General features: G+C 39.7%; 1 protein-coding gene across 16 annotated transcripts in view; it reads left to right on the top strand.

The window, feature by feature from the left end:
* Positions 1-17,391, top strand: part of si:ch211-161f7.2 (retinoic acid-induced protein 2) — a 94,844-nt gene that overhangs the window by 55,774 nt on the left and 21,679 nt on the right. For 14 of the 16 annotated variants that reach the window (XM_059967978.1, XM_059967985.1, XM_059967984.1 and 11 more), the window contains one exon: positions 9,763-16,114. The exons of the other annotated variants lie outside the window; for them this stretch is intronic. In XM_059967978.1, coding sequence (XP_059823961.1) covers positions 9,763-11,529 — 1,767 coding nt within the window. In that variant the 3' untranslated portion in view covers positions 11,530-16,114. Of the gene's footprint in view, positions 1-9,762; positions 16,115-17,391 lie in introns of those variants that run through there. 16 annotated transcript variants of the gene reach the window in all.

Raw genomic sequence — 17,391 nt, 5'->3', positions numbered from 1 at the left:
TAGATACTGCCTGGCTTGCTGGGTTCCTCCAGCACTTTGTGTGTGATGCTTTTATCACTGTTACGTTTGTTCATTTTTTTGTTTTAAGAGAAATTTTGCTGTACCAGACTTGAAATATTTGGAATCGCTGTAGTTTTGGAATAGTGCCAGATATCAGCACGGACTGTTGCACTAAAGCAAAGCCAATTAAGTAGATCTTAACATCAATGATCAATTAGAACTGCATTGTCACCATATTACAATAAAAGTTGTGCTTTGTCATGGACCAGAATCTAGAAATGTTATGATTCCTGATGTAGGGTTTTGACCTGAATTGGTGACGAGCCCTTTCCTCCCACAGATGCTGCTCAACCTGCTGAGTTCCTCCAGCAGATTTGTTTGTTGCTCCAGATTCTAACATCTACTATCTACTTTCTATTGACTTCATTTGCTGAATAAAAAAATGAATGGAAGAAGTAGGAATTAATTCTGCACTGTTAACTGAACATGTGGTGCAGTAACTTGTTTGCATTGGGGGTCATGTCTGAAATATAGTTCCATTAGAATATACTGTACATTTAATAGTTTCAAGTCAATTTGGGTTGAAGGTTATCACTTAAGAAAATACTAAAATCTGACATTGCTGAATTATAATTACTTGGGTTGTGATGCCACTATTTTGGAAAAGTTTCAAAAGGTTAAGTAATTAAAAATGGGACATTAAAAATTAATCTTGTGATCATTTAAACGTTTGAAAACATTTTTTTTGTCTTTTGGCATTCTGAAGCGCACACTGAATTTAGACTTTGTCCTTCGTGGCACCTGTGCACCTTCCATGATGGGTTGAATTGCACCTTGATGTAGGTTTCATTGGACATTAGGCAGGAAGAAGTAAAAAGTTAAATTATAGTTGATTTATTTTAATCAGCTTTTCATCTGTATGTCAATCCAAACAATTTTGTAGTAAAATGTTTCCTCTTCCAAGATGTCTATTTCCAAGGTGAATTGCAAAGGAATCTGACTTTTGTTAAGGTAGGGGACAAGAAAGGAACAAATCTGTGTTCTAATGTGCACATTGCACTGAGATACACTCAAACTTCTATTGATGTACCATGGATCTGCCAGGCTGCATCACTGTCTGTTATGGGGGGTGACGGGGCGGGGGGGGGGGTGCTACTGTACAGGACCGAAAGAAGCTACAGAGAGTTGTAAATTTAGTCAGCTCCCTCTTTGGTACTAACTTGCAAATTACCAAGGATATCAGAAAGGCAGCGTCCATTATTAAGGACCAGCACCCAGGGCATGCCCTTTTCTCACTCCTACCATCAGGTAGGAGGTACAGATGCCTGAAGGCACACACTCAGTGATTCGGGAACAACTTCTTTCCCTCTGCCAACCAATTCCTAAACAGACATTGAACCCGTGAACATTACCTCACATTTTTAATCTGCTTTTTACAGGATTTTTAATCTATTCATTATACATGTACTGTAACTGATTTATTTTTTTCTTCTATATTATATATTGCATTGAACTGCTGCTGCTAAGTTGACAAATTTCATGACCTATGCCGGTGATAATAAACCCGATTTTGTGATAAAAGGGAACAATTTTTTTATTGTAGGCTTGACATATTTTGAATGGGGAAGGAGGCTGGGAGCAGAGTGGTAGAAATCCTCCACTCTGGTAGGGGGAACAAGTACCAAGTTCTTCATAATATTAAGGCTAACATTTAGATTGTATCATCCAGAAGAAGAAAGCAGCCACTGGAGATTGCAATAAATGTCCAAAATCTTCAGTCTTTTTCAGGTTCCACAAATGCATTATTCAACAAATGATTCTTGGGGTATTTAATTTAACTTCTTGTGATGCAGAATTAACTATGATAGTTTCCAGCAGAAAAGTTTCATGAAATCCCATTTGTTCTTATTTCAATTAAACCTGCAATTTATTCTCTTAATTACACCAGGGCAGTTGGAGAGAATGTGTAATTGTCACACAAACAGCATCTGAGATTCAGATTGAACCTGGATCACTGGAGCTGTGAGATGAATTATTTTTGTTTTCTTTAAATTGATCATTTCAACACTGTGTTTAAAAAGTCATTGCTGTAAAAAGTTAATTTCAGGAAAGCAGACTTCCTGATTTATTTGCAACTGATTGCCATCTTCATTCACTTTTTCATTGACACAGTTGTCACTGTGCAGGTTTCCTGAATTATGGTGTCTATCAGGGGGCTTTGTGCTCAGGAATTGGCTGCTTTATAAGTGGCTTTGGAGCTCGTTGCTATAGATGATTTTGATTTATAATTTTCTTTCAAAATGGTGCATTTTCTTTTATCTCAAATATAATCTGTTACTGGTGACTTCTAAAAGGTCTTTTTCATCTTTGAACTAAGACAATTCTGTACCTGATCAAACTGGGGCTGTCCATTATCTCATGTGAAATTTTTCTTTCCATTTAAAATATCTCCAAAGGGTTTGGTAAGGCTGTGATGATTCCCTTTGAGTTGTGGCAATATTTTTTACATTTAGAACAGCTCATTATTTCTTGACACCAAGTCTGATGCATGGAGATCATGTAGAAATTTGGCCCATGAGGTGCTGTGAATATCTTCTCCCTTCAACCAGACACCCATCCTTCAGTCCAGCTCCTGTTCAAAACCACCCTTGATAAGAAAGTTTAACTTACAAATATAATAAGTACACCAAATATCAAACACTCAGCATGTTGGGCAACATCTGTCAAAGGAGAAGTTGATCTTTTTCATCAAAGATCCCAAATTGGAATTATTTTGATTTCTCAATTTATTTCTTCTGCAGTTTTGTGATAATTTTTTGTGATGATAAAAAAATTTGAAGGCAGAATTAGAATTATTTGTCAAATTACTGTTAAGTTTATATTAAAAGAACTACCATTGTTTTAGAAATGGAATATTTTTCAGAACTTTAAAGGATGGTTAAGAAGGCATATGGAGCATTGGCCTTCATCAATCGTGGGACTGAGTTTAAGAGCTGAGGGGTAATGTTGCAGATATATAGGATCCTGGTCAGACCCCACTTGGAGTATTGTGCTCAGTTCTGGTCACCTCACTACAGGAAGTATGTGGAAATCATAGAAAGGGGCAGAGGAGATTTCCAAGGATCTTGCCTGGATTGGGGAGCATGCCTTGTGAGAATAGGTTGAGTGAACTCAGCCTTTTCTCCTTGGACGATGAGAGGTGACCTGAGAGAGGTGTACAAGATAATGAGAGGCATCGATTATGTGGATAGTCAAGAGGCTTTTTCCCAGGGCTGAAATGGCTAGCATGAGAGGATACAGTTTTAAGGTGTTTCGAAGCAGGTACAGAGGAGATGTCAGGGATAAGTTTTTTTTTAATGCAGAGAGGTGTGTGTGCATGGAATGGGCTGCCGGTGGAGGCGGAAACAATAGGGACTTTTAAAAGACTCCTGGATGGATAGTCGGAGCTCAGAAAATTAGAGGGCTATGGATAGGCCTAGGTAGTTCCAAGATAAGGACATGTTCAGCACAGCTTTGTGGGCCAAAGGGTGTGTATTGTGCTGTCGGTTTTCTATGTTTCTATGATCCATTAGAAAGCTGTCTAGCTTTGATTTGTATTTGCTTTTAACAAGACTCCTGATTTTTTTTTCCTTTGTTTTATGGCATAGTTGCCATTCTGACAGTTCACCTTTTCCTCTTTTAGTTACCTTCCTGGCTAATGTTCAGCTTCAGGTTTGTGATTAGCTTCAGATGTGAGCTGTTTGGAAATAAGTTAAAATATATTGGCTTAAAAGGTATGTCGTGACTTTAAGCTTAACCCACATACCTGAGAGGTAAATTATAAACTCTTAAACCCATATACTGTATTTTTTAAAAAAGTATAATAGTGCCTTTGAACTGCTAAGTGCCATTGAATACAAACGTCACATGTGCCAGCTGTTAATAAAACTAATAATATAACAAGAACTTTCACAGAGTAGTTCGTCCTCTCATGTAACTGAATTCCAGAAGCTGAATATAGTGTACAGTTCAAAGTACATTGTATTATCAAAGTACACGTCACCATATATAGCCTTGAGATTAATTTACCTGTGAGCATACTCAACAAATCTATAGAACAGTAACTATAAGAGGATCAATGAAAGATCAGCTACAGAAGACAAATTGCACAAATGCAAGTATAAATAAATAGCTAGAAATAATATGAAATAACAAGTTAAAGAGTCCTTAAAATGAGATCATTGGTTGCGGAACATCTGAGTGGATGGGCAAGTGAGTGTAGTTATCTCCTTCATTCAGGAGCCTGATGGTTGAGGGGTAGTAACTGTTCTTGAACCTGGTGGTGCAAGTCTTGAGGCTCTTGTGCCTTCTATCTGATGGCAGCAGTGAGAAAAGAGTATTGCCTGGGTGGTGGGGATCTCTAATGATAGATGTTGTCTTCCTACGACAGCTTTTCATGTAGATGTGCTCTATGGCTGGAAGGGCTTTACCCATGACGTACTGGGCTGAATCCATTACCTTTTGTAGGATTTTTGGTTCAAAGGCATTGGTGTTTCCATACCAGTTTCTACCATGTGTTGTGTGTTCATCCTCTTTCAAGGACATAAGGGAAAAAAAAATTGCATAAGAGTGGCCCGTTCCACCCCTTGAGCTTATCTACCCTAACATTACTGTACTGCGCCATTTCCCTAGCCCTTGAATCTAATAAATATTGAAGGAAACCAACAACCGAGGATCCACAGCCCTCCGGGACAGATAATTCCAACAGTGCACTTCACCATTTCAGAATGGAAATGCACCGTACAGATTTTATACACAAGAGATTCTGCAGAAGCTAGAATTCCAGAGTAACACAAACTTGGCAGGTCAGGCAGCATCTGTGGAAAGGAATAATCATTCGATGTTTTGGGCTAAGATCCTTAATCGGGACTGAAAAGGGAAAGGGAGGAAGCCAGAATAAGAAGGTGGGTGGGGAAGGAGTACAAACGAGTCGGTGATAGGTGGGGGGGGAGGGGAGATAAAGTGAGAAGCTGGAAGGTGATGGGTGGAAAAGGTAAAGGAGTGGAGAAGTAATCTGACTGGCAATGAGAGCGGACCATGGGTGAACGGGGAGGAGGAGTGGCACAAGGAAGGTGATAGACAGATGAAGGGGAGGGGCAAGAGGGAAGCCAGAGCGTGGAATGTAAGAAGGGGGAGGGAGAAAATAATCAGGAGTTAGAGCAGTCGATGTTCATGCCATCAGGTTGGAGGCTACCCAGACTGAATGTGAAGTGTTGCTCCTCCAACCTGAGAGTGGCCTCATCATGGCAGTAGGTGAGGCCGTGGACCAAAATGTCAGAGTGAGAATGGGGATTGGAATTAAAATATTTGGCCATAGTCGAAATCCCCCTTGGTCCAGGGGGGTGAAGGTGCTTGACGAAAGCAGTCCCCTAATCTATGTCCGATCTCACCAATGCAGAGGAGGTCGCATCGGGAGTACCGGATACAGTAGACAACCCCAGCAGACTTGCAAATGAAGCGTTGCTTCACCTGAATAGAGATGAGGGAGGAGGTGAATGGGCAGGTGTAGCACTTCTCCTTGCAGGGATAAGTACAATTTTAATTGTCATCTAACCATAACCTGACTACCTTGAATTCAGCCAAATGAAACTGTTCCTCTGGGGCCAAGGTGCAAAACAATGTACTAACAGTCAAAACACAGCACATATAAAATAGCAAGTAAACATAACAGTCACAGAGGAAAGTGTATGTATATAGCCCAAGTGACAGGTCCTGTTAATGTGCATGGGTGTTGTCAGCAGGAAAAGCAGTACTCAGCAGCCCACAGATGAATGTTGGCAAGGATACCATCCACCTTGTCATTCCACAGATCCAACACTGGAGGGCCTAATAGGAGGACCCAGCACGGACACTGCACTACACTGCCTTCGGCATCTGCTCTCCTGGACTGCTGCACCGGGCAAGCTTGAGGTCTAGACCTCACTATGGCTGAGTCCACGCAGCTCTCCTTGCTGCTTGTCCCAGCAATAAACAAGGGAAGCAAACTTGCACCATTTAACATTATCAATATCCAACAGGGTCTCAACAGCAACCTCAAGGGAAATGCCCAAGACAACCACTCGCTGTTATACTGCGCCCCACCTTTAAACACTGACTCCGAGGTCTGCTACAAGCAGGCAGTAACATGGTCCCCACCAAGTCAAACTCTTCCACCAACAAACAGTTCACTGATGGGGTTGACCTTCAGCACCCAAGGTTTTTGATATCTAGTATTGCCCTGCGATTGTTTTTAAAAACAAAAGACGTTTTTAAAGGAGACAAAAACATCTTTGGTTGTTTCCTGAAGGGCCACAGTGACCAAACTTGCCAGATAAGTGCCAGGATTGAGATTTTTGGTGTGAAATGAGAATCATGGAGGAAGCGATCCCTGCAGAGATTTGGGGGGTGGGGGACAGTGAGTGGGATAAAGATGTTTGGTGGTAGGATCCTGTTGAAGATGGCAGAGGTTAGGTTGGATATGGAGAGTCATGGGTAGTAGGTGAAAATAAGAGGAATTACAATCCTTGCTAAGGTGGTGGGAAGATGGGGTGAGGGCGGATATCTGGGAAATGGAGGAGGAAGGAGGGGAACCCTATTCTTTGAAGGGGAAAAACATCTCTGACGTTTTGAGACAAACTCTTCACTTGCATATGAGTCAGGGGACCTTTTTTCCAGCTAGTGCTTGATTTCTAGCCATCATGGTTTAACTTTCAGCAAAACAAATTTTAAATAGGGTACATTACATTCCCCAACATTTGGTCACTAGCAATTTTGTCCTAATCGCATGTGTATCTTAAACAGATACTTAACAGCATGTGTATCAAATCTTAATTTCCTGATTAGCTAGATTGACTTATCCACAACTAAAATGGCATCACATATGGAGCATGTAGAACATGTTGTCTGTTAGTTTGTGGCCTGTTCTCAAAAGAATGTGCAAATCGATCCCACTCTTGAGCTTCTCTTGATTAATTTTCAGTATTGACATTGAAGATGTTTTTCATTTTTATTCTATGTATTGAAGCAAAGTAAATTTTCCAGTAATTTATATTTTTACTTTGGAATCCTGTCTAGTCAGTGGACAGACAAAGTGTATGTACCTGAACCTGAGTCTTGCAGACATCCCTCTAAGCTATGGGAATGAAATGAAAATCTGTTCACCATAGGTTGGATTTCATGATTTACTGCACGATTCACTTAAATCTAAATAAGGTATGTGGCTTAAGAGTTTCGGCCCGAATCGTCGACTATACTTCTCCCTATAGATGCTGCCTGGCCTGCTGTGTTCCACCAGCATTTTGTGTGTGTTGTGTGGTTTATTGCTAGCTTCTATAGATGAGCAGAATGAAGTATCTTTCACTCAAATGTTCATATTGCTCTTTAGTATTGTGCAGGTACTGCCACTTCCTTATTTCAAGTGTCCCAAGCTGCAGTCCTAACCTGGTGCCATCTCCATGGAGTTGAATGCTTTCCCTGCGCTCACATGGGGTTCTCTCGGCTGCTGTAATTAACCTCCTACATACTGAAACTGTGCTAATTGTTAGGTTAACTGGTTACTCTGCATTGCCTCTAGTGTGCAGAGGATAAAAGCTAGAAGGTGTAGTGGGCCAGAATAGGTTACAGGCTAATAAGTTAATGTTTGGTATCATAGGGGTACTCTGAAAGCATACACTTGATGGGCTGAATGGTCTTCATCTATGCCCAAAGGAACTCTGATTTAAATATGAGCAAAACTTTATATAAAATAAACTTTAACTTTATAAAAGGACTTACTCTTAAGAAACATAGGAAATGTACAGCACATTACAGGCCCTTCGGCCCACAATGTTGTGCCGGCCATGTAACCTACTCTAGAGGCTGCCTAGAATTTCTCTACCATATAGCCCTCTATTCTAGGCTCCATGTACCTATCTAAGAGTCTCTTAAAGGACTCTTGTAGCTGCAAAACTTGTGTGGTTGGTCGGTATGATGGCGCATTCTATTGAATGTCAATGGATGGCTTTTTACCCCTTCTACCCCCCTTCTCGTTTTCCATTCCCCATTTTGGTTACCCTGTCACCTGTTTCCCTGCCCATCTCTTCTGTGGTTCCCCAGCACCTTCCCCTTAGTCCATGGTCTACTGTCCTTATTAGATTCCTTCTTCAATCCTTAACATCTTCCATCTATTACCTCCCAGCTTCTTGCATCATCCCCTCACTTGGTGTCACCCATCATCTGATGGCTTTTACTCTTCTCCCTCAACCAACTTGTCCTGGCTTCTGCCCACTTCCTTTACTGTCTGGTGAAGTCTTGGCCTGAAGTGCTGCCTGACTTGCTGAGTTCCTCCAGCATTTTGGGTGTTACTTATAACAACACGGGTCCTTTAGTCAACCTACGTAAACCTACTCAGTGGCCAGTCTACCCTTCCCTCTTACATAGCCCATAACCTCCTATTTATATCCATGAACCTCTGTCAAGGGTCTCTCGTATCAGCCTTGCCACCACTCCTGGCTGTGTATTCTGGGCAGCTACCGGTCTGTTTGGAAAAGCCTGCCTTTGACATCTTCCCAAAACTTTCCTCCACTCTCCCCAAACCTTTCCTTCATGCACCTTAAACAGTGTTCTCTGCCACTGGCCTGTGCCACACTGGAAAGAGTTGCTAACTGTATACTCTGTGGAATTTCCCTGAGCACTGGGCAATCTTCATGGAGGGGGAGAAAAAACGTGGTTAATATTACAGGTGGATAAACCTAGAGTAGATCTGGCCATTTCTGATACAAACAGGGGGAAAAAAAAACCCACGTTAAAGGAAATGGCTGAAAGGAATGTTTAATCCTGAAAGCTGCAACATGCCAGGTCAGATGAGGTGCTGTTTCTGAAGCTTGCAATGACTTCACTGGAGAAGTACAGGAGATGAATGATTGTGCGAGTGGGCTGGGATACTAAATGACTGGCATGTGAAAGAACGGAGCTACCTCTTCAGATGGGAGGAGATGCTCTGCAAAGTGGTTACTCCCCTGCATCGAATAGGGCTGAAGCAAGGATCCTTCCACCCATCCTACAAGAGATTCATAGTTTGAGCTCATATGACTTCCCATCACCATGACTTCAGATCTGAAGAATGAGTAGAAATGAAGTTGGTCAATGTAAGAAAGAGTTTGGTTCCGTGAATAGAGTGGACTGCTTCAAGTAAGCAGAGGACCTTCAAACCATCCTGGTATGGGATGGAAGTGTAGAGAGCTAGTTTTGTCAGTGGAGAACCTGAACCAGTCAGGAGCTGTCAGAGGCGTAGAGTGATCAAATGTGTTGGAGGTGTAAGTGCAAAGGGAAGAAGGGATGAATTCTAACCTGGGGAAAAATAAATCTGGTGATGTGAGTGGGCTGAAACTGTGGATGATCTTGCATGTGGATCTCAGGAAAGGGGTAGAAGTAGATTATGAGAGGCTGGAATATGATGAAATGGGGTCTCTGAAGTCTCAGTGAAATGAGATTGATACCTGGATGAGACTTGAGATACTGATTGAGAACTGTATGTGGACGATCTGTCTATCGTTTGGACATGTTAGTGCACTGAAAAAGGTATGAAATGTAATTTTAAAAATAGTTTAACATAAACTGCAGCATTCTAACATGACTTGAGTGCACGATCTTCAGGTTGTTGAGAATTTATTGTTGAATTTTTCCAAGTTCTATGTCCCAGCATCATGGGTGAAGAAATCCAAAAGGCCCTGGTCACTAATAGAGATTTTTCCATTTAACTTGCAGGCCTGCGATTGGTGTAAGCATATTCACCACACTAAAGACAATGCGGATACCAGTGACAGTGAGAGCAAGATACAGTTCTGTAGCATGAAATGCTTAAACCAGTACAAGATGGATCGATTTTACAAAGAAGCTCCATCTAGCCTGCCAATGGATGTTACAGACTCTCCATCCCCTATAATAACAAACAATAAATTGGAGAATGGAGTGACGCAGCTCATTACAGCAGAGGCTTGGAATATCAATCCTACAGGTATCATGAGAAAAGCACTTTCCCCTTTAGTTGCAGTTCCAGCTTCTTCTATAATGACACCACAAACTGAACCTCCTAGTGGAGTGTCACTTAAGTTGGCCGCTACAGTACTCCAACCAATTTGTTTAGGAGATAATCCTATGGTCCTACCAATCCACTTGCAGGTGGCTGGTAGTTCAACGCCACAGGTACCTCCTAGTAGTAATGCTCCTTGGGTGATGACTAATCAAGGTGCAGTGCCACTGTCTGTACTACTGGAGCAGCATTTGATTCAACATTTAAATTCTCCACTTCTGTTGACTTCACCTACCCAGAGTCCTGTGAACTCTGCCCAGAACCACATTCTTCAAGGTGCTGCTGGTTCTTACATTCAGACCCAACCACTGGGCCAGAAATCCTCAAATCAAGCACCAGAGTATGACTTGACACCACCCCTTCAGATCCCTGGTTTTCCTACAGTTCTGCAGGACTTCTTTCCTCCACACAGCATACCATCAGTCCCAAATGTTCAGTTGGGCCCTGAGAATATGTCCACGGGTTTTTCCTCATTTCAGCACCAAAACCTTGGTGGTCTGCTATCTCCATTAGTTCCCCCTGCCACTCTTCTTGTTCCATATCCAGTGATAGTTCCTCTTCCTGTCCCAATACCAATTCCCATCCCCATTCCTATCCCCATGGCCAAGGATTCAGATCTTAACAAACAAGCAGACACGCAGAGGAAAACTAACTTAAGTAATAGCACCACAAACAGAGCAACCCAGACATCAACTGAAAAAGAACAAAAAATCTCAGAGTGTATTCAGCACCAGGGAGCACAAGATTATCAACACACCAATTGCAAGTTCAATGCTGAAGCAGAAGCTCTTGATCTTTCAATGAAAAGAACATTTGTAGTAAAGAAAAATGAGTTTTTTTGTCAACAGATTGAACAGGATGGTGTGTTGGATTTATCAATTGCAGCCCCCAAGAAACTGAAAGAAAGTCAGAACATATCAGGTAATGCTTCTTCTAATCCATCAGCTAATTTGTTGAATGAACCTCTGTCACATTCTAGCGAATCCTGGTCCAATGGAGTGCCACTGTTAAGTGCACAGAAAGTGGAAGGAGTGTTACACGCCTCAACTAATAGCTGTGAGTTTTCTAGCCAGCATAAGTGGGTAGTGGATCAAAATTACAATAGAATTAGAGATGACTCGCGAGCTGGCAGTAATACCGACACCTTGAGCAGCACGGATACTACGAAAGTCATTGTGTCTGTAAAAGATGCCGGCCCAGCTATTCTCTGTGGTAAAATAAAAACGGTTGTTGGAGTATCTACGAAAAACTTTTCCTACAAGACAGATTTATCACAGGAGTCTGTGTTGCAGTGTTATGATGTCAAATCACAGCTTGATCTCAGAGACAGCAAAAAAAACAATAAAAATAGAAGCATAAAATTAAAGAAAGTGAACTCGCAGGATTTCCATGTCCTTCCAATAAAAAAACAACGATTAGCTGCTTTTTTTGCAAGGAAGTAACATTTGTCATTTTACAGTACTTCAGGAAATAAATCCTGTTTTATATTTAAAAAAAAGAGCAAACTGGAATACAGATTAGGTCGGGGCATCTGTTTTGAAATGAATTCCTGTCGTAATGAAGTTTTGTGGAATATTTATTAAATAAGCTTTTGTTTGAACCTTGCCGACAGCTTGTATTGAAACAAAATTAGAATAATTTTCAGTCCCTCTCCTCTTCACACAGGAGCTTTGGTAAACGACGGCCAGTAGTTAAATAAAAACAATTACAAGGTGTATTGTTTCATATCCGGAAATATTTCCTGTTGAACCCATGACTCTGCAGGTGTTAAATTTCTCTCCTGGCTTGGTTGAATCGCTTGTTTAAAAGTCAGTTCACTTCATTAACCTATTTAATGTCCAGGCTTGTGACTGGAAGCACCGCACATCAGCCCACATTAAAATTAATTAACTGTTGTTTCTTTGGTTTTTCTCCCTCTCCCCCAAGAGAGTGGTTAATTTTGTTTGTAGTATTTGCAGAAATTAAAACAAAATTCATGAGGGCAACTGTTCCATCTGAACCCCTTCAGTAGTTTATGATGTTAACGTAAATGTTGTACTTAATTTTATTTCACCATATTACATGTGCCTAATTTAGTATAATTTACAAGAATGATAAATGCTTGGATTTCCACCTGAACAGTTAAAAGGAATTGATAATGTGTTATTTGTCCATTGTTACTGCTGCAGTCTAACCCTGGGAGTCTCCAATAGTGCTTTAACAGCCCAAATGGCCAATAAATTGGTATCTTTTGTATCGTTCTGAAATTCTGACTCTCCAGTAATCTGAAGAAAACAAGTTTGACAAATCTGCAATTGCCCACAGAAGTAAAATTTGCCAAAAGGCAACAGAACTGTCAGTGTAAACATGTTTGTATCCATAACTTTTTGTGTGCCTCATTAAATGAGATGATGTCTGCCCAGGGATGATCTTCCATCTCCTATGATTAATATTCCAAGACGGTGATTTCCATAAACATCATGGATCTTCAAGCTGATTCAATCATCAGTCACTCAGTTTAACTTTGTATGAAGGTCTCTTGAGGATTCATACAAAAGTACACTTGCATTCTACCTAAGCCAATCATGTAACATACAAGAAATGTAGTGTTGGAAATGTCATGCATCTCATGTAGAAGTATGTACTTCAAGAGATTGATTAAGAGTGGGTGATAGTCATAGTCACATTAACTCAAACCCAGACAGCAGTTTCTGCAGTACTCCTGAGGGTGCTTGAGCAATGTATTGAATAATGAGCATATTGTACATGAATGCAAAGTTTTCACTTGTGTCTCCATTGTCATCATTGCAAACATGGACTGCACTGGTCACCAATGCTTACTATAGCAAGTTTATATCTCCTGTGTGTAATTTAAAAATATATTTATTTTGTACATTTCTTTCAAGACTGCATTGTTTTCACTGGGCTCAGATTATCAGTTGCAAAATCAAACTGAATAAGGAGTAAGATTAAATGTTTAAGATTATTGCAATACCTTCAGTATTCTCTATTCAGCCAATTTAACAAAGCTACAGAAAATGTAAGTCCTTACTTGGCTGGGAGAGTTTTTTCTTTTAAATTTGTTTTGTGGAAAAATTCAATGTGATGAGTATATTAAGTTTGCAGTTTAGTCAGAATAGTTAAAAACCTAATGACTACAATACTTTGAAAACTGGCATATAACAAGACTTATAATTAAGCCTTCTTTCAAGAATCCTGAACTTGAAAGTAATAACTAAACTGTATTCATCATCAATTAAATGATTTTCTTTGAAAATTATGATCAGTGTAGTGTTAGAAAATTCAGTTTTAAAAAAAAAGTTGAGGGTAAAAGGTGAGAATTTATTATGTAGCCAGAATGTTATCAAAAATTAATTTGTTTCAGAAATAAAGTTTGTATTGCATTTTAATTTTGCACTGTTTGAGATGAAAGGCTGAACCACCAAATTTACCATATTATTTCAAATTGTGCAGTAGTTTTAGAAACGTATAAATGGTTTTGGAGAAAATTAAAAGCATTTAAAATGTCAAATTTTACTTTCAATTGATAACCATATGCAAATAGTCCTTCAAAAGTAATTCTTTTTACACCCTTGTGGCAAGAATTGACCATGGATTAAAATGCATGCACCACTAATTTTGAAGAAATTATTATGAAGGTATTAAAGAGATTTAATCTCTTGATGTGTGTATACTGAACTGTACAAATCTCGGACTGTAGTGCTATTTTTGTTTCAGTTGTTCTTTAGGTGGGGTCATTCCATTTTTATTTCTTCACTATGATGTATGGTATGTGGTAATTTAAAAAAAATAAATCCTTTTTTGGCACATTAAGTGTACAATCTAAACCTTCAATAGAAATCATTCTAGGAGCAGTTTTATACAAGTCCAACTGTTTATCAAATTCTTAATGCTTTTTTTCTGCTTATATTTGCTACATTGAACCAGTTATTTAATCCCACAAATTATGTTTGTAGGGTAATGTGTAACAGTTCCTGAACTTGGTGGTGTGGGACTTAGGCTTCTGTACCTCCTACCTGATGGTGGTAGTGAGAAGAGAGCATGGCCTAGATGATGGGGTCTTTGATGGATGCTGCTTTCTTGTGCCAACACTCTGTTGTAACTGGGCTGTATCCAGTACTTTCTGTAGCCTTTTCCATTCCTGGGCATTGATATTTCTATAGCAGGCCGTGATGTAGCCAGTTAAAATATTCTCCATTGTGCATCTGCAGAAGATTTTCAATGCTTTAGGTGAAGTGCTGAATATATGCAAACTTCTAAGAAAGTGAAAGTTTGCCGCCATGCCTTCTTCATGATGACACTCTTCCCAGTTCAGATCCTGTGATGGTAACGCCAAAGAATTTAAAGGTACTGACCTTCTCCATGTCCAGTCCCCTAATGAGAAACTGCCTTGTGCACCTCCAGTAGTCAATAATTAGCTCTTTCTTAAAGTTGTTCACTCAGTCCCTGTATCTGCTGGCTCCACATTCTTCAATGGACAGGCTGCTCATTCTTGCTGCTGCATTCAGTGTCCTGTGGTCCTGGCCTCCATTTTGCAGTGACTCTGGATCTGCCTTTCACACATCTGTCGGCTCTCTGGATTTAATTGCCCTTGGCTCCTGAGTTTCATTCCTGTCTTGCCAGCTGGATTACAGGTTCCAACAAAACTTAATGGCAAGGCACCTTCCTGGCTCACTGTATACAGCCCATTCTTCCTCAATTGTTTTCCCTTAAGTAACCTTAAGGCATTAAAGACACTGCTCTAGTAAGTCTTGGGCTCCTTTCCTTTCCATTTCCATGAAAATTTTGGTTGCTGCTCCACAACTAGATATTTTCCCCGTCATTAGATCTTCTCTCCTTGCATCTTTCTGTCCTGATACTTAATTCTCCTTTCTTGAGCACTTTGCTTCCAATTACTACTGTGATTCTGCCTTCGTCTCCTACTTGCATCTCAAACTTAACAACAAACTTTGACAAATCTACAGCCACTCTGCCTCTCCTTTATTTCCCAAGGGCTCCAGCAAGGCATGTCTCACAAGCAAAAGCTTCAACTGCTCCACTTGCTTGTTATTTTCTTGTTCATTATATTTGCAGGGAGCCAATTTCTCCTAGCCCCATCTCCAAACTATTCCCCAGTCAAACACTCCTCATTCTTCATCCACCTCTGAATCTATAAATTTCACCAATGGATCACTCTCCCCTCCAAACATGTACCATAAAGACAATTCACATGACTGGATACTGGGACGGAAAATTTCAATTGCATTTATTCAAGTTCTAGCAATCATAGCTTTTTGTTAGCTGTGAATATTCTATCTGAAAGAGCTCAAGTATCTTTAGTTGAAACTGGATATGGATCCAACATAGCTTCTGAGTTGCTAATCAATTGGCAATATTACTCAAGGATTGACTTCTGAGAATTGTAAAAATGTCACATTGGTGCAAATGTAAAAGTTTAATTTAGACATTTCCGTATCTAAGCACACTGTACCTAATTTGGGATTAGTATGGACATTGTGCATGTTATTTGGGTGCTGCGGTTAACAAGGTGATAAATCTTGGTTTGTTTAGAATTACACTTAATGAAAGTGCCAGGTCTATGGTGTACTTGATAAGAATTTTTGAAGGATTATATGAAAAGTGGCTAAGCAAATGTGTTTAAGGTCCATATAGGGACCAGATAACCCTTGTGCTGTGTTGATTTTGGTTTGCCATTCTGGCTTTGCCTTATTCTTACCCCCCCCCCCCCCCCGTGATAATAGTATAAAATGTGCACAATGAGCTGTTGAAATCTGCCTTAAATAACAGAATAAGTGATAGTAAGATTAATTGCTTAGCAAAATGGAATGATAGTGTTTAGAAAATGTTATTTATGGCAAATTTTTAAATGTAATTTGTATTTTATTGTTAAACATTGAGAGAAATCTATATATTCTAAATTAATCTTAATTTTTTTTCAGAAGATGGCCAAATGAATTAGCATAGTTTGTTATTCAGCATCATTGTAAATGTGGTGTTCTTTAATAAATTATTATATATAGTTGTCAATCTGTAGTCCTATTATTGACTAAAACAGGGAATAAAATTACAATATTCTATGGTTTTCTAGATGTGATGGATGGGTGTGGAAATCTTTAAATGGGTTCCTCTACCACAATACACTCTTTGCTATTTTATCTGCCAGTCAATAATCCTTAATTTGATGAGAGAAGAGCAAGTTCTCTAAATCAGTATAATTTAGTATATATGCACACAGAACAATTCCATGATTGTATTGAGGTGCATTGTACACTACTTCTACCCAAACTAAACAAAAGGACAGGAACTATAATGTTCCATACCTAAGTGTATTTTTGTAGGGTTTTACATATGCCTGTGGTTAATTCTTAGATGCTAATGTGTATGATATGAAACTTAAGTCTTAACTTAAGAAACTTAAGTTAAAGTTTGTGCATTTCAGAAAAATAGTTCCATGTTTTGAACTCCAACACAAAACTAATTGTCGGGGGAGGGTGAACCCAGAGCCAGGAAATGCATGTCTTAGTTTCATTTTATTTTTAGTGAGGTGCTCACTTATGACGTGACGGTGTAATTACATGTTATTCACATACATTTGCATAACATCTGTAATGTACTCAATAAAGAATGCTTTATCAAACAATATTTATAATGCCTCAGATATTACTGAAATATTAAATATAAAACACTCCTCCTTGCTTAGCTACTAACTCCAACTCTATATAGAATGCATCTCAACTTCACACACCTGTGTGTGTGTGTATACATAAATTTGTATGTGCATGTATATATAACCACACTTTCTCCTCCCCCCCCACCTATAGTGACATTGACAACACAGTAAATTTTAAATTGTCCCATTTTTAATTGTGAAGAATTTCTTATTCTTGTGGGAAAACATCTATCCTGATAAGGTCACTCTGCTTGGCAGGTGAGACTTGTGTCTATAACGCAATCTTGGGTTCTGTGGAGGTTGTAGGAGTTGACTCTGGATTGCACCAAGTATTGACAGCTTTGGACTTCTTTCTTTTCCAAGATACTCTTGGCATTTTCTGGACGTTAGCAACCCAACACTGCAAGGCAAGCTGCTCGATCTGCTGATCTACCCAAGGCCACCTGACAAAGCTTTGAGCCAACATTTCCATTTTGACCATGCCTAGATGACCAGCTTGTAGCTCCTCCAACACTTTAGCGCTCAGCTCGGATGGTACAACAACAACTCAATCCCCACATAAAGGCCACCCCTATGAAGGGCATTTTCATCCCAGTGCTGGTAAAACCAGGGGAAATGGAACTCCTGCATGTTC

The sequence above is a fragment of the Hypanus sabinus genome, chromosome 4, assembly GCF_030144855.1.
Source record: "Hypanus sabinus isolate sHypSab1 chromosome 4, sHypSab1.hap1, whole genome shotgun sequence".
NCBI lineage: Eukaryota > Metazoa > Chordata > Chondrichthyes > Myliobatiformes > Dasyatidae > Hypanus > Hypanus sabinus.
This window is presented reverse-complemented; position numbering and strand designations above follow the sequence as displayed.